Raw genomic sequence first — 25,828 nt, 5'->3', positions numbered from 1 at the left:
GTGAAGAATGGGTTTTGTTAAAGTCTTGCAAAACTACTTTGTACTTCATTAGTAACGTCACATAATAGGGTCAGTCGCTTCAAAAGTCAGTCAGTAGCCTCAATACAGATACTAGAAGAATCTAACACCTGGCGAGGTCACTGACCTGCCCCGATAAATCGGTTTCTGTCTGCTGATCGTTCTAGATTCCGATTCGCTTCAGATTCCACTTCCATCTGGCTTAGAAGATTCTCTAGATCTAAAGCTGAATAAGCTTTAGTAGGAGTTGTTTGATGGTTGAATAAGAACCACGGTTCATTCGTGTTGGGCGCAGCTCTTAGTAGGACGTTTTCGTAAGGATTGGGCAATTTAGTTAATATGTGCATCTTAGTGTTTTGCTCCCAATGATTTTTGTCAGTCGCTGGTTTCGTTACGGGCACGCTCTGTAGTGCTGTCATGAATTTTACACGTGCTCTGTCATGTGTATCTGGTAGTTTGTTAGTAGGTATGGGAAGGGCGAAACGCTCAGGATTGTGCATTGATACATTGTGAACTGTTGATTTGAAATGTGAGACTGGGGGTGTGGGAGGGTGAACTTTCGGTTGTACGAAATTTGGTTTCAAGGCGGGCTTGATTGTTTTAGAAGCTGGTGTGAAATAAATTGGCTGTTGAAATTTAGGAACATTTTCATTCTTGAGGGGTTGTTTTTGAAATGATGTGTCTTTATTAAGTGGTTGATTTACCACTGGAGGGTTAACATTGAGGAGAGAATTGTGCATAACTTTGTAAATGGGTTGTTTAGGAAGGACAGGTTTTAGAGGGAAAAATGAATAGCTATTGTCAGTTATTTGTGTGTCGGAATGTCTTCCGTTATTATCAGAACTTGAATGGTTGTTGAATTCCAAAGGTTCGTCGCTGTCAAATGGAACGTTTAAATGTTCAAAGTTGAAGACTGTGAGGTTTTCATTAGATTGGCTGTAGTCATCAGATTCTGTTATGAATTGTTTGAGGTTGAGGCGGTTGTAGAGGTCGCTGTCAGGGGGTGTGCTCTGTCGCGGTGGAAATGCCACGGTGATTGGCGACGGCGTCGTGTCAGAATTTAACGTATCCCCTTTTTCAGCTGTAAGTAAAATGAATAAATAACAGACATCCTTAACAGCCAATAATGATAATTGATTTGTGCTATTTTAAGTGTAAAATTAGTGATTGATTGTTAACAATGTCTGATTATAATATGAATGATCATGCAAAAACAGCATTTTAAAAAGCATGTTTCAAGACAGTTGTGATAGTGATGATTGATGATGTGATGATTTTCCACTCCGCTTAAATAGGAGGTTTTATTCCTATGGTTGTAAATTAAACATACACAATAATCATGCACTTTTATGGTAGTAAGTGATCACTTTAGGTGTTACTTATGTTTAATTTAGGTGTTACTTCTATAACACCTAAATTAAACATAAGTAACACCTAAAGTTACCTACTTAAGAAAGTAGGTAACTAGGCTAAGTATTCATATTTGTGTAGTAAAATCTGTTTAAATTTCGATTAAAAAAATAAGTAAGAACTCATTTTCGGTTTTCAACTCAACAAAGTGTTTGTGCCGCTAAAATATTATAATAATTTGTCCTTAATGGACATCTATCATGTCTGTAGCCGCCGTGCAGGTCAGGGCCTCGACGACTTAAATAAAACTTCGATTTATAATGAAGTGAAGTATAATCATCCCAAAGGTACTGGTTTACAAGGGTTCTTGCCAAAACGGTTCAATGTAGAAAGTAGGTGTTTATAGTATGGAGGATGATGAAAGAGTGATTTGCAATATTTTACTTGATCAGTACAAAAGGTTTAGATTTAAAAGCTTCCAATTGGCCGCGATACAGATTATGTGGAGCGCTCCTATTGGTGCTTTTAAAAAGCCTCCGAATAATAGCCGAGCCCGACGGCTGCGTTTAGCTACTGCATTGATTTTTATATAATATTAAGTTGCAGTCGCAACATGTCTATCTTATCACATATTAGGTTATCTCTCTAATTAAAATCAAATCTCACTAGACTAGACCGTTAAGTATAATTTGAATACATATAAGTAATTATTGGCAAAGTTTATTACGATGTAATGTGATTGGGTTTATTAAAATTAAAATTTTAGTTATGATGATGTATTAATAGCGTGATGTAAAGTTTATGTGTATTAATCTATTAACTAGAAGGTATGGTTTGCTGTCCAGATTTAACCTTATCAAATTATCCGGATAACTTACGGATGGGTTCTTACTTTTATATTTGGACAGTGGCCTCATTCATTATTACTGAATATGCCTTGCTAATTCGGCAACTGGAGCACAAAGTTCACTCACGACGGCCTTATCAATAAAACCTAACAATAAGGACATTACTGTGCATGTACTGCGGGGGGAAGGGGGATTACTAGCAGTCGAGTAAAGACATTACCGTGCGGCACGCAGCCCCACTGCTGGCAGCAGTCGTCGATGGACACGTTGACGGGCGCGGGGTGGTGGCCGGGCGGGCAGCGCATGTTCTGCGGGGGCAGCGGCGGGAGCGGGGCGCACACCTCCTGGCAGTCTAGCTCTCCGTTCTCGCAGAAACAGCGCTGTGAGCAGCCGGAGAGGCTGATGGGCACGTCGGTCCAGTTCGGAATGCTGGTAACAAGGTATGACTGTTAAACAAAAGCCGATTTTTTAAAATGTCCAAAATTTCTAATAGTTGATATATTTTCTAACCCATTCGATAATTTCTGTTTTGCCCTATTGACTGCCAGAGAATGCCTTCAGGCATTAAGTCCGTTATTTGTATTTATTTTTATAGTGCAGCAAAGTTTAAATAAATAAATTTGTCAGATATCTATACCGACCAATGAGGTTTAAATACAAATCAGTCATTGGGTGCTAGCTTCACGTGAGAGACTGAGGAGTGAAGGAACGAAGGAAGAAGGAATAAAGGCTGTAAAAGTACAACTTTACAATAAAAAACATGTTCGCGCAATCTGTAGTGGACTTGAAATTGTATTCAGGTAGTAGATGCGCCGGGTGTTGATTTAATATCCGTAATTCCTACCGGTACTCTCGTGCAGTGAAGACGCACGTGAAAACAAGTGCAGGAGCACATCTAAATTGGTAGATCACTGTGAACATTTTTGGACTCACGGCACTCCGTTGTAGTGGCACGTGCCGTCGCTGAGGCAGCGAGCGGCGCGCGGGCAGCAGTTGGGCGGCGTGGGCGGCGGGCTGGGCGCCCAGCGCACGCAACCCTTGGACATCAGCTCGAGCCCTACGTGCGAGGGACACTCTAGAGCGGCGCATTCACGGGTGTCGTCGCCAGTGCACTCACAGAGTTCGGAGCAGCCGATGTGGAATTCTTCGCCTAGAAAAGTTGTATTTGTAGATTAGTTGTGACATAGGTCAACTAAGTCTTCCTTGGTTTGTAATTCCGAAGGCAGTTGCTACCGCAAAACTTATAGAACGGTAAAATATGTTGTTATGGTTATTCATAGTTTTTCACGACAAGCAAGGCCGTCGCTAGTCTTTGCTTCCGGAAAAGATGTATGCAAAATTTTTTTTCTTAGGAGTTTTGAACCATCTTGCAAAATATGAAAAAGACGGGAAAAAATAATAAGAAATATTTATAATAATAATAATTCAGCCTATATACGTCCCACTGCTGGGCACAGGCCGCCTCACACGAGCGAGAGGGCTTAGGCTATAGTCTAAGTTGTATTTGTAGATTAGTTGTGACATAGGTCAACTAAGTCTTCCTTGGTTTGTAATTCCGAAGGCAGTTGCTACCGCAAAACTTATAGAACGGTAAAATATGTTGTTATGGTTATTCATAGTTTTTCACGACAAGCAAGGCCGTCGCTAGTCTTTGCTTCCGGAAAAGATGTATGCAAAATTTTTTTTCTTAGGAGTTTTGAACCATCTTGCAAAATATGAAAAAGACGGGAAAAAATAATAAGAAATATTTATAATAATAATAATTCAGCCTATATACGTCCCACTGCTGGGCACAGGCCGCCTCACACGAGCGAGAGGGCTTAGGCTATAGTCCCCACGCTTGCCAAATGCGGATTGGGGACTTCAGATACACCTTTGAATTTCTTCGTAGATATATGCAGGCTCGATGTTTTCCTTCACCGAAAAGCTAGTAGTAAATATCAAATGATATTTCGTACGTTTATTCCGAAAAACTCATTGGTACGAGCCAGGGTTTGAACCCGCGACCTCCGGATTGAAAGTCGGACGTCATATCCACTCGGCCACCACCGCTTATAATATCAAGATAAATTATTTGGGGGCTTAATTATCTACAAGTCCTACTAGATACTTACCAACTTCATAAAACTTGCCATCTTGATGGCACCCGATCGTCTCATTAACCTCAACCAATTCTTCAGGCGGCGCCTGCACCATATCCATCGAAGTTATCGTGAAATTAAACTTAGTTCCCGTTTCTTTCGTCTTCAGAATGTAGTCCTTTCCACCATCGAGGTTAAGGATCAGGTTCTCATATTTAAGTTCTACGTCTCTGAAGGTGGCTCCTCCATCCTCGCTGAGAAGGAGATGGATAGGGTCTTCGCTGCTGTTGGAGTGCATAAGGGTCACTTGTACGCTGTTGTTTTGCAGGACCTTGATGGAGCCAATAGGTTCTGTCAGCACTAATGGACGCATGGTGGTAGTTGTCGGTGGTTCCTCTGTGAGGGTTTGTTTCTGGAAAGGCAAACAAGAATTATTATTTAACGTGGACGATTAATGTCTACCTATATAATAATGGTCAAATTCCAATGTTCTATTTCGGATCACTTGAAACAGGAGCAATACAATATTACTATTAGTTATACAATTTAACTAACCTAAAATAAGATTCCTTTTATCATTGTAATATGTATATTGCAATCAGTATCTAGACCCGGTATGAATTTGACCATGAATTGGAACTATCGGACATGGATCGCCTCATATTTTTAGCATGATTGGAAGTAGGCAGTTTTGAAGAGAATGTCTAATTAGGTAGGAATAGGTGGAGGTTCTAAAAAAACGTTCTCCGCTTTATACGAAAAACGTTCTCGTCCGCAAATATCTCACAGTAAACGAATAACGTTCTTAAGAACGGCACAATTCTGCCTAGGTAAGAGTACCTAAGTACTGTTCTGTAATTTACCTCAGCCGTAGTCGTGGAATTAGTGACATTATCTGTTTGGTCTTCGTGCACATCTTGAGATACATCACATACTTGCACCTCACAGCAGGCATCATTGGGATCTTGCACGTTGATGCACTTGTCCGATTGGGGTAGAGGTGGACACCTGAGAAGTAAGTAGGTATAATGGATTCAGAAAATCATAACAACAGGTATATCTTACAATAACAGCACGTGAACAAGATTACGAACGGAAGGTAAAAGAGATCGAGATAGATCTCCCACGTTGATGATGAAGTCGATCAAATCGATTTTCAACAAAGTTAAAGGTATTGGAACCAATAGTAACCTGACTTATTGCGATAGAATTTTTACATTTTTAAAAGAGTTTTCACTACTTTATGTAGGCTCTGCAACATAGCCCGAGAAAATCCTGTACATAAAGTAAACTCCTGTGCATAAAGGTGCATAAGACCGTACCTACTTTGGCGCTCAATGAGGGAAACCTATGTCTAAAAGTCTTGAGGCTATTTTTTTTATTTTTTTATTTCAAAAAAATACTTATGTCTATATACATACAAAAGCTTCGCCAAACTGAAGACAGTTTGTTGGCGAATAGTGCGCTCTCAATTATTATTATAAGTAATACTGTATGCTATGACTGTATAATAATAAATTATAACCTCGGCTTGCAGGTGATGATCGAGTTCTTTTCACATGTGCAGCGCTGCTCGCAGCCCACATTCCACGTGTTGCCCACGAGGTACGTGTCGTTGCCGTACTTGCACACCTCCAGCTTGGTCACCTTCGTGTCTGCGTGTGTGACAAGGAAACGAATGAATATCCTGTGATTTTAGAAACTAGCCGTACCACTAATTGTCAGATCTTTGTTTAACGAAGTGCGAGAAAAACGAATGGTACGTTCCACACTAATTCTTATTTAATTGCCAGTTTATCTATAGAGAAAAAATAAGCAAATTTGTTTTGGTAATATAAAGAAAAGAAAAGCGGAAACCGGAATTTCTCGGATCCTTCCCGAAGGCCAGGAATTTCCAGAAGGATAACACCTAGCCCAAAACAAAATGTTTAAAGATACATGGTGATTACAATAATTGAGAAAAGTAATTAAGTCATTACTCTAAAGGGATGCGATTGCGGAACGCTTGGATTGTAAGAACACATGCCAATCGGATAAATTACCTCCGGTTCCAGTGGCACACGCTACGATACTGCAGCACTCATCCACAGGTGATTCAAAGCACAGCGGATCATTCAGGGTCCGTCCTCGGCGGATGTATGGATGTTTGCAGCGCGGGGAGCAATTGAATGTGCCGCTTGGCATGCACTCGCAGGTCTCTTCACACGAACGGTCCACGTGGTCTCCTACCTGGGAATTTAGACGTTTTATTTTTCTTTGAATAAATAGAAAAATGACGATAATAGCAACATACAAGCTTGTCATAATACATAAAAAGCCCTTTGGTATATGTACGTAATAATTTTTTTTTCGGTTTGGTACATCAACTATTAATATTAATTACCTAATATTATTGTGAAATTTTCAACGCAGAGAATTTTTACCAAGGTCTTATTTTTGGTAAATGGAATGTTATTTTATAGTTATTAAATGGATTTTTTTTTATTGGGAAAAAATCAGTAACTTATACCTACATGTATAAGTAGGTACACTCGAGTGCATTCGCGGTGTTTCACTTACGAAAATTTGCCTTAATACTTGCAACGAGCTGAATCCACCCCCCTCATACAGATAACCATTGCAATTAGCATGCATTGGATTATTTATCTTAATAATGAAAAGTTTTAAACCAGGTAATAAACAATAAGTTCCTAGTAGATACAGTTTGATAGTTATTATTGTTTAGGCTAAACTTCGCCCCCTCATACTGATAACAAATTAGGATGCATTTAGGATTCCTTATCTTAGTTTGCAAAATTGATTAGGATAACAACAATGGCAAAAGCAGAGTAAAGACAATGACGGCAATATACTGGTTACCAGGGTGCGTCGCCAACGTGCCAATCGTTTACGCTCCGTCCGTAGCGAACGAAACGCAGCTGTCGCTGTCGCACTAATATGGGAGTGCAAGAGAGACATGACTACGCTATGGAGCGGTAACGATTGGCACGTTGGCTAAGCACCCTGAGCGAATCGTTTTTCAACACATATTTTTCCACATTTTTAAGAGGAAAGGGGACGGCCGCTTCTTCATACAAACGTAGTCCCTTTTTCCTCTTTGGATATTGTCATCATGGAAAATATTATTATATGATTTGATGTATGTACCATACATAGCTATGCCCCTACGTTTGACTTATTTCGATTACCTATTGAAATAATTTATTTATTTTTTAAACTTTATTGCACACATAAAGAAGATGTACAAATGGCGAACTTAATTAGGTGCGTAAATAAGATTTCACACTAATTTCGAAATGCTCCTAACTTTAATAATAATTAAAAATTGGAAAAAATCAAGCCCCTATGTTTGATTTAAACCAACACGATTTTCGTTCATAGTTTTAAAACGAATACCCTACTTTATGTTTATATACCCTATGTTTGAACCAATAGCTGAGCTGGATATGCAACAAATAGTGTCAAAATATTTTCAATAATATTAATATTCATAGAAGAAAACGAGGACTACGTTTGTATGAAAAGGCGACTTTGTTATTAAGTTAAGAACCTTGCTTTTGATTATCACTTCTGTGTTATCACCTGATCACCTGTGAAACGTCTGGATAACGATTTTCGCCCTAAAGGTGGAACACCAACGGTCTCAATTATTCCTATTATATTTACGTGCAGTACGAAATATACTTCGATATTATTTCTATTGAAAATAGCGGCACTTTATCACCTTTGAACTAACAGCTAACAAACGGCTATCAGTCACAGCAAGTCACAGTCATAATTTAAACTAACCTTATAATTTACTCCATTTTCAACGCACACTGTATCTCCTTCATCCTTCCCTTCATCAGAATGATCTGTCAAAGTCGCAGGATGGAACGGTGCTTGCAGATTTGAGTAAAACTTATCAGGCAAATCCTTATGAGACTTAGGAAGTTCTAGTTTTGTGGGATCAAATTCATCTTCAGCATCTAAATTTACATCGCTAAGATCAGTAAGTTTAGTATTATTATGTAGTGTGAGCGCAAAATTCTTTAGTTCATCTATGTTTAGATTTAGTAGTCTTCCTCTTGGTTTCAGAATGGGTGATTCGACCGTGGTCGTATCATCTTCAGCGGTGGTTTCTGTTTCTGGTTCTGGTAGGGGAGGAGCTGTTGATCGTGTGGGGGGCACTGTGGCTGTGGTTGTGTGGGAGGGTGGTTCGGTGAGATTTTCTACCGTTGTTTCGGTTTGAGATGCTGCCACTACTTCATCTTCTTCTCCTGTTAGTTTACCTGAAAAGAAAAAAAGGTACGGAATTAGAATACTTATTTTAATTACATACATACACAAATACCCTCACATAAACACTTTCACTTACATACAACTTACTGAGAACTTTTTAACTGTCTTTGTGCTTTGTTTGATAGTTAGTCATATAATAATATAATCTCATATTTAATGTAGCTTTAACAATAATAATATATTCTGTTAAAATAAGAACCGTACCATTTCGATACTTCTCTGAGATTCCCACGTCACAGGCTGAGCCTAGTGTGGGGATCAATGTACTGCTTTTTCTTCTTCCTCGCGTTGTCCCGGCATTTTGCCACGACTCAAGGGAGCCTGGGTCCGCTTGACAACTAATCCCAAGATTTGGCGTAGGCACTAGTTTTTACGAAAGCGACTGCCGTCTGACCTCCCAACCCAGAGGGTAAACTAGGCCTTGTTGGGATTAGTCCGGTTTCCTCACGATGTTTTCCTTCACCGAAAAGCGACTGGTAAATATCAAATAATAATATTTCATACATAAGTTCCGAAAAACTCATTGGTACGAGCCGGGTTTGAACCCGCGACCTCCGGATTGCAAGTCGCACGCTCTCACCGCTAGGCCACCAGCGCTTTTGTAATGCCAAATTCTTGAAATAAATATATCCTTTATTCTTTAATTAGAACAAAAAGCAGAAATATTAGAGTAGCTTTGAAGTGTACATATGTAAATAATTTACTACCACGTAAATTACAATTGTGATGTGTAAAAGTTAGCCCCCTGCATCACCGAAACTAGGCTGGACAAACTAACGATATAACGGAATGTATGACTTCATATCTAAGAGTTACGAATTTCAAAAATATTTAAAATAAAGATTCAAAGGATTTATTTGCACCGAATACACTACAGACTATCAAAAATAAATATTCAATTGTACATACTTATAGGTATACTGTAGCGATAAAGAAATGCAAGTCAAAGGAAATAATGCAAAAAAGAACTTTTGTAGTTCATCAAACACCGTTTTGCTATTTTGCATACAGCTGCAAAAAGCATATCGAAAATCGTCTCCATTTGATTATTCCAACATAAAGTTCTGAAAACTGGAGCAAGGTCAGTAGGCGAGAGGAACCTGCACATCAAAGGTACGGTTATTCTTCCATTGCAATTTAAAACCTTATGAACATGTAATAAAGGCTTTGACTTACAGTGATCGGAAATTACTCGATCGAATCCGTTAACGGATTCCAATCGTAACTGTCTTGTAAAGTTCGATTGGAACTTCTCAAACAAACATAAATTTGCCGACGTCGAAACATAAATTTAAACGTTCTCGTTCGTGCGCACTTTGGAATAGAGATTTTTTTCGCTTCACGATATGCGTAAATATGTTAGCTTTCTTATAGTTATATGATACCGAGTCGTATCGACAAGCACGTAGACAATACAACGACTTTTTGAGCGTGAGAATCGCATTTCGTGATTGAACTTAATTGAAATAATACTAAAAGAAGCAATAAGTGTGTGGTCAGTAGAGCGCAAAACAAAAGAAAGCCGGTTATGGAGGTATAAAAATTGGGTTGAGGATAATAAGGTAATTTTTCATAACGCGAAAATTAGAACTTCAGCTAGATTGGATAATATGTATTTTATTTGTAACAATACTCGTATCATTGATAGTGTAAATAACTGTGTTGAAACAATGTAGATCAACAATGTTCATCGCCAGACATGTGTTATTATTCATGCATACCAATAACTATTTGTCACTTGTAAGAGAATGAAATGAAGATAATAACATTACCTAAATTAAAGATCACAAAAAATATATAGGACATTCTTTCGCAAGGCTTGTGTTGTGGGTAATTTGATAACGTTAAGTACATATACAATGTAAAAATATAAATACATAGAGCGACCCTTGACAATATATTAAAAAAAAAAATAGGCCTAACCTGCTGAGCGCTAATGAGTCTTGAATAGTAGATTGTTAACCAAGGGATGAAAGGCACCCATTTCTGTCTAGGTAGTTTGGCGCTCGAACGCAGTAAGAGCGCCAATAGTCCGAGACTGAAATGCTGCCTTTTACCAGAGTTAAGCACTACTTTTCATTTAGAATACGACCAAACTAAAATACATGTGCATATTAAATAACACGGCTAAGTATAAACTTCAGTAGTATTTCTTGAGGGTACTTTCAATTAATAAATTAGGTAAAAATATCGTAATGTAAAAATTAAAAAAAAAATATCGGTATTTATGGAATGGGAGTTCATCAAATTGGAAATAGTACATCATATAAATTTAAAACCAAAATTGTAATTGCTTATTGTAAAAAAGAGGAAAAAACGTACTTAGAAAGTACAGTGCTCTCAGAATGTATAACTTACTGCAAACCTTTCATAACAACAACGACCCACTTTCAGAGCTTGAGAAATAAAAATAAATAAATAGTATTTATTGCAACAATAGATTTTTCCTGTAATATAACGAAGAAATTAAAGAGAATAATATAACTATGTAACAACAGGCGATTTTATTGCTAAAAAGCCATCCCTTTCAGACAACATAGAAGTAATATATGCAGTTAATAGTTTAAAAATGAAACGTTAGATACAAAACTTAATTATTAGGTACAGCAAACAAATTCGCTAAAACAATGCTTCAACACCTGCATACATTTACATAATGGTTACACATGAGTTCACGAACCAGGCGGCCCTAACACATATATCAATATTAACACAATTATATATGACATGCATGCATACTATTGCATGCATGCTTGTGTATTGCATACAAGTGCAGGCTATGTTTTACCATTGGTTTACGAGCGGAATCATATCGAGAATCGAGACCTCGGGATCTGACGTTTCAGCTAAGCTACTGGCCGCCTTCACCGCGGCCCCGAAACCCGGCCACGCTCAAACGGTATCACCAGGATAGGGGTCGTGGGATTGGGTAATGATCGGTATCGAATAGCTGGCCAACACCAGCTACCACATCGTCCACAAAATGACGAAGATTGACCTCCCCACATCGGTGGGGAGCGACCCGCAACAGCCGTCGCAGCCGAAAGGCGGATACGGCCACTCATACCTCTCTCCTCTGGGCTGACGTGTACCACAAGAAAAAAGTAAAATTTAAGACCGCACTCGCACTAAAATAAAGTGGTATCTTATACATAGGCATAGGCATGCGCTATGTGCGGTAGTATGCACTAACTCGCTTAAAACCTAAATGTTCGTATGGCAAATAAAGATAAAGATAGTTTATTATTCATGTAAGCATATTACAACGCGCTTATGAACGTCAAATAAAGCTACACCGGCTCTAACCCCACCACGGCGGGACACACCTTTTCAAAATATTACATCTTATAATTAACATGCATTAAATAAGAACAAAAAATACAATTTAGATTCCTATAGAAATCATGCAATTACATACAGTAGCCACTTTTCTTTATAGAAATTAGATTAAAAAAATTATATGTACATCAAGTCATACAAATACGTAGCTCTTTCAGAAAACATAACGAAATCTTACAAAAGGAAAATAAATTAATAAAGAAATGAGAATATACATTATATAAATCGGACTCATTGCTATGAAATACCTACATAAAATATTTGATGTGATTTCTTTCACCTATAATGATTTTAATTACTGTTTGTTTTTATTACAGTTTCTGTTTTGGACCATGCATGTTTGTCTGTCAAGTACCTAGTCCTCGACTCTGTAATAAGCCTTCAACATCAATGACTTTTTAGGTAATTCTTAAGAGCTGGCAAGGGTAATCTTAAAGCATCGTCAGGTAACTTGTTATAAAATCAGTTCGAAGACACCCGTAACTTGATACAATTAAAATAAATAAAAATTAGATACCTTGATTTAATTTAGGATATATACAGTGAACAGCAGAACATGTTTAGCGGTCGAATTGTTGAAAATGAACTTAACACGAGTTTATTATTAAGAGAAAAAGGGTGTGCCCAGGTCACATAGAACACCTCACCCGCTTAGTAACTACTGCTGTTGACTTTACAATTTTTGACTTCAAAAAAGAGCGAATTCACATCATCATTTTTCCCGCTCGGGTGCAGGTAGGTACTCGGATGCCCTAAGGTGGCGACCTCCAACCGACCGAATGTGGGTTAGCCCAAACAACCGCCGACCGGTTCTGTAAGGCCCGGCGCACACCGCCGCTGCCAGTTTTTCTAATAACTGATAAGTTATAGGTTAAGTACAATCTAGAACTGCCAATAACCCAGCCAGCGTACGGTGCATTTCAACAAGTAGGTACTTAAATAAATTTCCTCTATGCCTATATATTTTTGATATTTTTTTTAATTTTAGTTACACGAAGCCATGTCTAGTGGAAACCGCTGGAAATAAAATCAAATTCACGATATACCAGTGCCGCGTCTTCGTATAATAATTCTGCATTCAAAGCGCCCAGATATGATCAATTAATCATACGCATGGTATAAGTACAGTCAGCATCAATAGTAGCGGATGAAAAAACGCGCCAAAAGTACCTGCAACCCTGGATTACTTCACAAAATAAAGATATATATCTCTACATAACGCGTTTAAAACTATTTGTAACAGTCTAATTGTTATGTATCAATAATATATACGACTTTTTGCTAAGTTATTAGAAGATTTATTTTTTCATTATTAGACGTAATTCTCTCTTAATAATATTACCCAGGTAGTTTTTAATTAAAGGTAAATAAAAGCTGTATGTTACCGGAGTAATTAACTAGCTATTTTATGTAACTACTTTTTCAAACCGAATCTGGCTGCCACGTAGCAGGTATAGCCTAGTGTGGGGCGGCTGGATATTTTTTAAATGTTAGTAAGTTTTTATCTTTTAAATAAATAATTCTTATTCTAATGGCTAAATGTACTTCTTTTGTAAATGTATATAGACATTAAAGTCTACATAGTCGTACCTATATTTCCCGAATAGAGTTAAATAAAAGTGACAGGCCAGTCATATACTTACGTTAAATATGTAATTTAACCGGTACCTCGTTTAAATTCTAATCGCGGCCATATTTATAATATCGCTACTTGGTGCGCGCTTTGCTCGTACTTATCTATCAATATAATATTGGTATTCGATACTTCCAAGTGATTACCCGAAGTATCGAATACCTGTATTGATTTCTTCGTTAATTTCCGAAGTTGATACACGAATGTTGCGGGAATACGCTGGATGCTCGCCGCAAGGGATCGAGTACTGTTATGTAGAGGTAGAGGCCATTGCAGAAGGTGGGATCCAGTAGTGGGAATTATTTGCCTAATATGATGATGGCCACGTCCTAGTAACTTTCAGCTACACCGAAAAGACTGAATGCACTTGCTGCTTGTGTTTTATTTACACATGTTATAAAAAAAATAGTTTTCAAAGAATTTATCATCATGTAGGCCAACCACACCATTAGAAACACAGTTAAAAAATTTAGCACAAACGTTTCTAATGCTCTATTTATTTGGATAAGTATTAGTTACAGTGGTTTGGTTCGTTTAATTCACTTTAAGCTTGACGAATCAACAACGAAATCTAAACGAGTGCAGTCACGAGACGCGACGCGTTAACCTGTACCCCTAGTGTAAATAAATTCGATTTCGAAACGTGACGTACGCGTTTGCGTTTAGTCTCATTTTGTATGTGATTTAGAAAGAGCGCGCCAAGCGAGACGTTTTGGAAACTCAAAATCCTATACAAAATGAAACTTAACGCAAACGCGTTCGTCACGTTATGATGTCGATTAAATTTACACTAGGGGTACTGATCATTGTACATTGTACAATCAGCCCCATTCTTAGAACATTATAAATTTTAAAATAGGAATACAAGGAACGATATTCTAATTCTAAAAAAAAAAACGGAACTTTAGTGCCAGGGTCCCGTTTTTACCCTTGGGTACGGAACCCTAAAAATGTTTTGAAAATTAATGTAAGTGCATCTCGCTTGTATTTATACAGGAATAATGCTTCAAGTGCGAAAAGCATTGCCACCAAATTTCCACTCGGAATTTGGTACTTATTAGCACTCTAAAAGAAAATAGGTAATATCTTAATTAAATCTTACATATCGTTTTAATACCTAAAGCAATATGTGCGCGTAAGTTGAAGAAATAAACCCTCATACATCTAGCTTTGGTGTTTATTTATAACATTAGTACCACAGACTCTAAATATTAACCATAGGGGTACATTTCTACTATAACGAATTACAAAGACAGACTACAGTACAACATAATTAAAGACCTTATTTGGAGGTGAAAGAGTAATTTTAATTGCCAGAGCGTGATTTATCGTAAAAAGAATGTTACCTGGTAATGGTAGTAACAATAAATTAAAAAGTATTTGAACTCAAAAGAACAGTACCCCTAGTGTAACTAAATTCGATTTTGAAACGTGACGTACGCGTTTGCGTTTAGTCTCATTTTATATGGGTTTTTGAACAGCGCGCCAGGCGGGACGTTTTGGAAAGTCAAAAATCTCATACAAAATGACAGTTAACGCAAACGCGTTCGTCACGTTATGATGTCGATCAAAGTTACACTAGGGGTACTGATGTGAGCATGAAACGTCAACCGGTACAATTTTTTATACATTGAAAATAGTATGTATGTATTCATATGAGCAGACCTACGTGATTCTTGATTTATAGAAAACGTCACCATGATCCAAACAGACAGAACTATTGAATTAATTCTGATTTTGTGTATTAAGTAGTTGAAATACTGGCAATAACATAACGACCATATGCCTAGCGCTTTATTCTACGGGTACCTAAGTTAAATAAAAACGTGTTTGATGGAAGTCATGGCTATGTAATGCCTCATTTAGTGTAATTTGACGGTGCAAAATGAGGCCCTTACGACGGCTGAGATGACGAGACATTTAGATGCTAACGTTGGACGTCGAGCCGGCAGTGTCTAATTTGAGAGAATTCACATCAAAATTCCTCATTGCTGCAGCTGTACCTACATCAGTTTTTGCGTCTCATGGGCAGTTCAAAACATTTTTTTTTTTACTAGGAAACAATACTGTATTTTAACACCTTCGGATAATTCAGAAACTACGATCAGTTTCTGAATTATCCGAAGGTGTTAAAATACTGTCTAATTTTATACCTTCTTTGTCTCGGGCCTTATTCTAGCGAATAAAATACGTGTCTAATGGGAGTAATGGGCAATGTAATGGCTCGTTTAGTGTAATCTGACGGCGTGGAATGTGGCCCTTACGAGATCTGTCGTTTGGATGCCTCGGCCCGCGTGTTAGTGTCTCATTTAAGGCAAGTTTCGTTTTTTTTTAGTTAACTTCTAACCTTACATTTTGTTCATGCTTTATTTTTGACGCCTTTAAAATGTTTTTTTTTTTAAGTATCTCTAGTCATCTTGATTATAGTCGTTTACAATAAATATTGTTATTGGTTAAGCATAATTATGTAGGATACCTAATATTGAAATATATTTTGAAGCACGATAGTTTACATGCAAAGCTTTATTTACCTACCATTACATGTACAGATGTAGTGAATAATACTTTCTCATCGTATTTTCATGAAAACGTACGAACGTGTCATGCTATTTCAGTCCGTCTCGGTACAAAAAGTACTGAGGTTGACTGAAGTAGCATGATAAATGAGAAAGTTTCCGGGAAAACACGAAGGGAAAGGATTATTCACTACATCTGTATTATAATAATAAACGAATTATTAACGAACATTAACTCATGTCAAATATCATGTTTCATAATCAGAAAAAATATGCCAGCTAGATAACATAACTCATGTTTTGTATTTAAGTAGTCAAACTATCTTAAATATGTCTGTATACCGTCATCCAGGCCGTAATGCATCCAATCTAGGAAAATACCTTCTGAGAGCTTGCGCAAGGCGCACCGAAAATGCAGCGAGTCGATGACTAACTGTAAAGTACGTGTCTGTAGGACTTCGTAAGTACCACGTCAGTCAATATTGCGTTAATGTTGCGTCCGTCTCACATATGTGTTCAATAGCACACAGATTGTAAATATTTGGTATAACAGAATAAGAGAAAATGGTGAGATTTTTCGTTTGAATTCTCAAATTGACAAGATGTGCAAGTCATAAAATCATACATCGCTGTTCACTGCGAAAACAAAGTTGTCAATCCCTAAGTTTCCCATATACATATAGTTAAACATATATAAATTATATAATTAGTTAATTACCCCCGTAAAGGCTTTCGAACAGTTGATGGTTAGAATGCCCATTTAATTATAAGCGAAAGTTATGTTACTACATTTATCAAGGAAATCGTCTATTTTTAAAAAACAATTACGGTTGAAATGTGGTGAACTTATAACTTTACGTACCATGGCCTTGGTTTGTAAGGACAAGACTGGGTCCTTCATCATCATCAAATGCAAGTTTAAAAATCTTGATGGGTATTGATTGACTATTACACCTGTAGATACGTATCTACTTAAAACGATAATATACTGTATATTTAAATCTGTGTACTGTAAAAAAAAAAAACTGGTAACTAACATATGCGATGCCACGGTGTCGCCGGATGTTTACCGTCCTGTTACCCTACCCGGACGTCCTCCGGATTCAGTCCGGATCCGGATTACGGCGCTAATTTTACGCCAACTTATTGAGCAGGAAGTTTAAGGTTAAGTAATGGACAATTATACGCGGTTCAGTTTGTAAGCGTAACATTCGTAACTCGTCTATCATACAATCAGAGTTCGGTAACAGCTATGTTTACGGAAGTAATTGTAAGTATTTATTGGTTTAACGAGGAATAACTTGCTTCGTTCAAAATTATACAGGGTGTTTATTTAGTCACCCAATCAGCCAATAATTTATGGGATGAATATATAGGTTATATATACTGAGCAATGTTTACTATGAACCCAAACGTCGAAATTTTTGTGCAATATATGGTGACGTTAGAGTTCAAATATCAAACATTTATTCAGCAAATAGGCCACAGGGGCACTTTTACATGTCCATTTTTACAAACAATAAAAATTACAGAAAACAATTACAAATATGGAATCGATGAAATTATGGAATATTGATATCAGCGAGTAACCAACGTATTTTTTTTTTATTTGAGTCCATATTATGTTTCCTTTGGCTAGGGGGAATAGGAAGAAAAATTAATAACAAATTTTTCTGTAAAAATACTTAGTACCTATTAGACATAGTTAGATGTCAACCCGATCACAGAGCATGCTTAGTTTACTTTTATAGCACGAAACTCAATTGTTTTCTCTACTGTTAAGAAACTTGACTAATTAGATTTAAAAAAAAACTGCAATAATGAAATTTATCCTATTATATAACACGTGACTATGTAGGACATTCTAAGAAACTAATTTGACTATAATTCAACAAGATGCCTTGTAAAGAGTATCGGAATGAGGTGAGCAAGCTTTGCAAACGCATTTTAGTTGCACATAATTCTTAACCTGTCTAAAATTAGTTACCAAAAAGAACGTTACGCTATTATAGGACTTAAGTTTCTTGGGAAAAAGATAGTAGTCGTGTGTAACCAAGGGAGACTTTGTTCACTTTGTGTCTTAGTATGTATGGAGTTACCTAACTATTTAACTTGTAGTGGGAGTTTTAGATGGGAGATTAATCACACGTGAAAATGTCTGCGCACGAAACCATAATTATATACGATGGTTTATATGTTGTATAAAAGTTGAAATAAATAACACAATTGTTGAAATAACATATAGTTTTCAAAGGGTTTAACTTTTATAAAACATAAATCTTCGTAAATACCCAAATATCGTTAAGTAGGTATCTTAAAGTCAGTTTGCAATATGTTTGAAACTAAAAATGATCCTATCAATTACCATTAGCAGGTTGGTGTCAACATTTTAATAATTATATAAACTGTGTTCAACTATAAATCACTGTGTGGGAAGATCCAGAGATAGAGATATTTAATTATCTACCTTATCATAACTAAGCGACACGCGCGCGGTAGGCGTGAAATGCAGTCAACACTGAAGAGACCTGTGTTTATTTACGCTACACGCCTCAATGGTTGTGGCGTTATGGTGTTTCCACGGCTTGACGTTATGAGATCACGGGAATCATAACACACATGAACTACACCGTTACTACCGTACGTATCGGTTTAGAGTTTGGTTAGGCTTTGTCATTTGGTTTTCGGTCGACGCGCCGTACATAAATAGCTATTCTACGCATAGCAACGGTGGCATCATAGTTCCATTTTTATCACCTGTCACTATGCCTGTCACTTCCGCGCTGTTAGAACGTGACAGGCTTGATGACAAATGATAATGAACCGACCATCTTAGCCCTACAGGATAACAGCGTAAACAGCGTTACATTGTACTGGAAGACTACAATACAGGATGTTTATTTAGTCACCTGCAATAATTTACGAGGTGAATATATAGGTACTAGGCAACTTATACACCAAATTCCGAAAAAAATGTCTGTTTCATACATTTTGGCTTTCTGACCTTGACATTTTCTATGGGCGAGTAAATTTTTTTACGATTTCGGGGTTGGTCCCATAATAAAAGTAGCTCAGTATAACCTATATATTCACCCCGTATATTATTGTCGGTGACTAAATAAACATTTTGTATAATATGTCTACAAAAGATCACAGACACATAACGTCCACCGGAGACCAACCCCTTTTATACTTTAAAGAATTTTTAATTTGAACGGAAGACTGGACATCTGTGAATATTGTGTAAGAGATAGACTGTCAACAACCGGCAAAGAGGCAGTATAGGGTTTCGTACCCGCTAATTCAAATAAAATTTTCCAAACATTTTGTGGGCATAATTTTCATGTTGGTAGATTACATAGACACTCATGCTAAAAACGGACAAAAAACCTGCTTCATCTGCTTCGCTATGTTCAAATCTCCATACAACACTTGTATGATAAGCTTCAAGCTTCGTATTGGCTCAAACAATAGCTACAGTCAACAGCATGAAAACCTTAATCGAAATATCGTGACATTATTATTAAGGGCCCCATGCAGGTCGTTAAAGCATCACGAATCATCAAGGTTGAACGAAAGGAACCTTTTAACGTAGGTCGATGCAGTCATCACCATTAGATGGTGTTAATGGCAGTGTTCCTAAGTAATCGAATTAAATTGACACTTCACTGAATCATATTACTCAGTCTTATACTTATTTATTAAAACGCATTTAACCGATTTGCAAGACCGAGGTGATCTCATAAGAACTCCCCGGTTTTGAGCGGAGCTCTAAAAAATAAGCGGAACGGGAACTTAATACTAATTAAAGATAAGTTCTTCTTCTTAGTCGTATACTCTTGTCAGAGTAGTCGTGGTCATTGCGGTCGTTGTACGGCCCTCTTCGCTGTTTCCCACCATGCTTCTTTATTTATTGCCTGCCGCACGCACAGATTCAAAGGTAAGTTATATGTACCTTATTATGAATAAGTTTTCATAAAGCTCGCATACAATTTATTAAAATGGTGTGAGCACTCTAAGCATACTCCTATACCTAGTACCAGTAGTGCCTTTACTATATACCTATATAAAACTTTAATCGAATGGGGAGTAGATTGAATTATGACAAAAACTGGTTGCAAAATAAATCCTTATATACAGCTGTTAAAAAAATCGGGCAAGTGCGAGTCGGACTCGCTCACGAAGGGTTCCGTACCATTATTTATAAAAACGGCAAAAAATATGTTTGTTGTATGGGAGCCCCGTCTTAAATATTTATTTTATTCTGTTTTTAGTATTTGTTGTTATAGCGGCAACAGAAGTAGGAATTTCAACTGGCTAACTATCACGGTTCATGAGATACAGCCTGGTGACAGACGGACGGACAGCGAAGTCTCAGTAATAGGGTCCCGTTTGACCCTTTGGGTACGAAACCCTAAAAAGTAGTCATACAGTTGCTTTGAAATAAAAAAGATTTACTACTAAGTAAGTTGTCAGCCTAAAACATGCTACATTTGGAACATTCTTTGGAAGTAAAAGACACGCATAACTAATTAAGTAGGTACTTATGTATTACGCCTCGTCGACTTCTCGTCTCTAAGGGGCTTCTTATGTTTATTCAAATTACAGTCACTGAAGCACAACAATGTCTCCCCACTTTTTACACGACTATAATCAGTAATGCGTGATTGTTAATCACGCATTACCCGCTTAAGATAATGTTTTTCCACTTCTAAATATTTTCCATTCTCAATGATTTTTAGTATGTTATTGGCACAAGAAAAAACTATGTTAAAGGATTTTTTTATATATATTTTTTTTTCAGATAAACGCTATAAACCTAAAATATTTTATGCTGACGCGATTAAATCGACATCAAAATCAAAGTGATCTGTTAAGATTTAGTGAGTGGAAACCGTTTTCTCCCAAAATGGAAATTTATAGACAAAGTACTGGTATTTCGTTAGGATTGCAAAGAATACTTCCCACTTAAAAACGACCATGAGCTCACACTAGCGAGTACGGAAGCCATTTACGAAGCTGCGGAAATTGAAATGTAATTATGGAGATTACAGTTAGATTTGCATGATGCCATGCCTAGTTGAGGAATTTCCGGGATGATACGTTTTAGGAAGGATTTTTTTTTTTAATAGCACGTCGGCGGCAATCAGCCATACGGCCCGCCTACCGTATCCTATGGACGCCTGTAACTCTAGAGCTGTACATGCGTGTTGCCGACCCTTTAAAAAACAGTACACTCCTTTTTTGAAGAACCCCATACTGTAGACCTTCGGGAAAACCGGACCCTCGGGAATTTAGATTTAAACTATTACTAATACCGTAAGACAGAGAAATGGCCCTTAATTAATTGTCTTACTGTAGTTTCCTTAGCTGAATTACAATTCAGTTAGGTTAGTGGGTTGTTTATGACAGTGCTCATTGGAGTATCAAGCTGTCTTGTGACATAAAAATGCGCGTTTGTTTGTCATATCTAAATACTACAAGTTATGTAAATCTTTGATACTACTTCAATCGAATATCAGAAAATGGACCAAACTTGTAAACTAGAAATCGTTTAAAATTACCTATACGAAAGTTTTAAATATTATAAAACATAATGATGACATTCATTCCCTTGGGAAATAAAATTGCAAGCAAAATCACTGCGCGGAAAATGACAAAATTGCACAGTGAAAGTGCATTTCATTGTACAAGTTTGGCGTGATCAGCAAAACTATAAACAACAATGCTATTACTTTCCTTGGCCGTAAATGTAATTGCTGTCGATCCGTGAATAAAAGCGGCTATAAAATAATAACTGTTATTAGTAATAATTTAATTTAAACCTCAACGCCTGTAGTTATAAATTAGCTTTATTGATTAATTTCCGTAAGTAGGTATCTAACATTAAGACTTAATAAGTTGAACTATACTAGTTAAAGGCTAGCTGTACCTTTAGTAGTATTATTTTAACTATGAAAAAGTTTTTTGTCGTTTTTTTATTCAGTTACGATGTGTTTTGTAATACTTATTTGTTAGTTTATTTCTCAGTTACAATGTAGTTTTTAATACTTATTAAATAATTAAGTGTAAATCCCAGGTTCATATAAATTAGATAAAAGTACTCAGTAAAAAACTACTGTAATCGAGAATACATTATCCTGTCATCCTGTGTCATCGTAAAATGTAAAAAAAAAAACAAAGAGTTGCGCAGGAGTCGATAACCTGAGGAAGCGCGTAACGTTGACATAACCGGCGCCGGCGCCGCGCACGCGAATAAATTATAGGCTCTGATTTTACAATCAGAGTCTTACAAGGATTGACTTTAAACAGTTATGAATTGACTTATAGTTTTTACGTTTCAAGTTATAGAGAGAGCTTAATACAAGAGTTTTTTGGCAGTGGATTGTTAATATATTGCTTTTATTATGTTTCTTGATATTATTAAAATCCATTTACATAACGCGCAATAGCATTTTTAATATTTATATATTTTTTAATTTTTGTCATATGCGTGGCATCTCGCCAGTCGCCAGTAGTCGGAGACGTACTAAACGCAGTGAAGTGCCGGCACTTCATTTAGAAGCCGACTCTAGTTCTATACCTCAATGATAATTTTACATTAAAATGGAGTTTAAATTTTGGTGGTTATTGACTATTTTTGAGTTAGCCATTATTAGTTTGGTGTCATTTGGTTTAATAGGAGAGCAAGCTGTAAAAAATTTGGTTATCATTTACTATTTTTGGTGGTAAAAATGATTTTTTTGATGTTAAAATTTAATATCTGGTGATGAATTAAATACCAGCCTTAAAATAATGTAAATAATCGATAAGAGCGATAGTGCAAAGTATGAAAACCTTTGTTAGAAGAAATTAGTGTAAATGGCTGAACTTCGGTAGCCAGTATAGTCAAGCTAATTACAGCTTAATTTCATTCCAGCCCAAACCGGAAAATTCACCTGATATTAACTCTGCTTTAAGTATTACCAGTGCGGAGACACTCCTCCTTTCGGCTTTTCTCGGCTCCGTTCGGCTCAGCATTGCTCCGAGCAATTATTAGGGTTGGCACAACTTGACGTCCCTATGCATGCACGACCACAGATAAAATGTCTTTAATTTTGACAACCCTAAATGGCCGAAAGGATTAGTGCCATATATTAGAAAGGGACAGCATAATTCGTCCCTGAACCGCTGTCAAACTTCGGTTTTGTAGGAAGTGTCATTTCTGTACGGTATTACTATTATTTATTCTGTGTGCCAAGGAGGTCAATTCTAATTTAGAAATGTTATGGTTTTAACTGGTTTTGATACGACCTTGACGATTTCACGTACGAATTTCATTTCGCATGCACCAATCAGCGTGAGCGATCATCAAGGTCGTACCTAAATATCATAACAAAAACAAATTGTTAAATCGGAATAACTTTATTATTCTAAAGCTCCGGTACCATAATGATACCGGTTTCGTACTATGTAGGTAATGAGTTGAATGGCTTGCGAATAATTAAAAGGGATCATCAAGCAAGCAAGGCAAGGCTCATTATAAATAGTGTATGTAGAACTTTATCAAGTTAAGACGTTTTGGTAGTAAATGTATGTTGTTTACGTGTATCGCACACGTGTGGTCAGAAGATAACAGGCTTATTTAATTGAGTTATACTAAAAATATAACTCCCCTTGAATGTTGAAGTGTCAAGTTGTCAACACGCTTTATACGTACATACCTAAGTTTATTCATAAAAAATTGCTAACAACTGTTAAATGTTGTCTGTTTCTAACTAACACAAACCACTATTATTATAGTTTTTTTTATATACTACGTCGGTGGCAAACAAGCATACGACCTGCCTGATGGTAAGCAGTCTCCGTAGCCTATGTACACCTGCAACTCCAGAGGAGTTACATGCGCGTTGCCGACCCTAACCCCACCCCCCTCGTTGAGCTCTGGCAACCTTACTCACCGGCAGGAACACAACACTATGAGTAGGGTCAAGTGTTATTTGGCTGCGGTTTTCTGTAAGATGGAGGTACTTCCCCAGTTGGGCTCTGCTCTAGATCTGGAATGACATCCGCTGTGCTATGCCCTACCACACAAGGCGAGATGACATTCACATTGCCCATACCTCCATGTATTGTTAGTATATAATACAAATAATTCTCAACTGTTTGTCAATTGTTAGATTTGACAGACAATTATGAATACCGGTATAATGAAAAATTATGAATACCGGTGAATAGTTTGTAAGCGTATAGATAGAAACTTGTACAAAATAATTTCAAAATCGCCACAAATATGTCATAAGCATACGTGCTTAAATAAAATCATTGCAATAATCAGATCGACCTCCTTCCCATATGACCTGTCAAACGTCAAGCAGTTGCGTCATGTCATACTCATACGCAAGTGAGCATAGATCACACAAATCGGTCTATCATTGTAGATCATCGACCTTGTGCCGTTTAGTGTGGTAGTGAAAGTGGATGGCCGTGGGGACTCGGTGATGGATGGGCTATTGAGGGACATAAATACTAGGATAGGTACCTATGGCTATATAGTAGTTAATAGCCAGTTAAGCACAATGTAAATGTCAGTTTCGTCCTTTTAACGAACTCCCACGACAGTTTTTCAATTTGTTGTATGGTTTTATTGCCTCAAGGCTGCTTAGTGTATGTATGTGTACCATAGATATAAGAAGTAAGGAGATTTATAACGAAGCATAATTTCAACGAGTCTCGCTGTCTCCAACTGTCCCCCACCACATCATTAAAGGCGTGGCCAGACAACCAACTCACGCGCTGTGATTGGCCAAACCGCGCAGTGTAGGAGCCTAGAGCGGCGGCACTAGAGTGAGGACAATTCGATAGAGCTATCGATATTTTACATGTTCTGAACATGAGTAACATGACCTTAGAGTTTTGACATTTTTGTTTTAAGTAATAATTGCCATAGACTTAATTTATATTCCTTTAAATTTTTGACCTTATTTACGAGCTAAGAATTTTAAAGTACGTGTAAGGGATATTAGTTGATCCATAAGTTCTCTCACAAAGGTTTTTACTGATAAAATGTAATACAAAGCTTTTAATTTAAAAAAAAAACATGTACCATGATGCGAAAGCTTGTTTATGCTTAACTAATCAAATTGGTTTAAATTTTAGTCATTATTTGATGTAATGTTTGTTTAAATTGTTTACTTTGGGATTGTCGTTAGACGTGAGCGCTTCATTAAAAAAATAGTTTCAGTTTATTATAGCATATTTCGTCACCAATTGAAAGCAATTCCAGCATGTTACATAGAGTTATGAAGAACTGCGAAAGCAAGTTATAGTAAATTATATTGTAAGTATAATGCACCATTAAATAAGCTTTTAAATCATATGTACGAATAATAAGGAAAGAGTAATCATAATTATCAGTAAAAATCTTTCTGATAGAACTTTTGGATCGACTAAGTATAACAATATACTATTATTTTAAACATATTTATATTCTATCGTTATATAAATGAGGTGAAGTGTAACTGGAAACATTTTTCTTGAAAATGATCCAAACAAATAACACTTTTCTCGCTCGTAAACCAGTTAGGGCCCTCTACCTGTAGCATCAATCCATTTTTCTTTAATACTGGAATTTTTCGGGAAACTGAAAAAAATTGCAATCATGAACATATTTGATTATACCTAGTGCAGTTATTCGAATCGTTGCTAAGAACCTGAATAAAATATACTTATAGGTATAAACTATAATGTTATAAATAAATTGTACTTAATTAAATCAGTTTA

The 25,828-nt window shown here is 36.8% G+C and overlaps 1 protein-coding gene across 2 annotated transcripts in view; it reads right to left on the bottom strand.

The window, feature by feature from the left end:
* LOC133528443 (putative epidermal cell surface receptor) overlaps nucleotides 1–25,828 on the bottom strand; it is a 96,741-nt gene that overhangs the window by 32,220 nt on the left and 38,693 nt on the right. For both annotated transcript variants that reach the window (XM_061865832.1, XM_061865833.1), the window contains exons 3-9: nucleotides 8,087–8,568; nucleotides 6,340–6,526; nucleotides 5,823–5,952; nucleotides 5,161–5,305; nucleotides 4,331–4,709; nucleotides 3,150–3,366; nucleotides 2,437–2,645 (exon numbers count right to left, since the gene is read on the bottom strand). In XM_061865832.1, coding sequence (XP_061721816.1) covers nucleotides 2,437–2,645; nucleotides 3,150–3,366; nucleotides 4,331–4,709; nucleotides 5,161–5,305; nucleotides 5,823–5,952; nucleotides 6,340–6,526; nucleotides 8,087–8,568 — 1,749 coding nt within the window. The remainder of the gene's footprint in view (nucleotides 1–2,436; nucleotides 2,646–3,149; nucleotides 3,367–4,330; nucleotides 4,710–5,160; nucleotides 5,306–5,822; nucleotides 5,953–6,339; nucleotides 6,527–8,086; nucleotides 8,569–25,828) is intronic.

Source organism: Cydia pomonella, chromosome 19 (assembly GCF_033807575.1).
Source record: "Cydia pomonella isolate Wapato2018A chromosome 19, ilCydPomo1, whole genome shotgun sequence".
NCBI lineage: Eukaryota > Metazoa > Arthropoda > Insecta > Lepidoptera > Tortricidae > Cydia > Cydia pomonella.
This window is presented reverse-complemented; position numbering and strand designations above follow the sequence as displayed.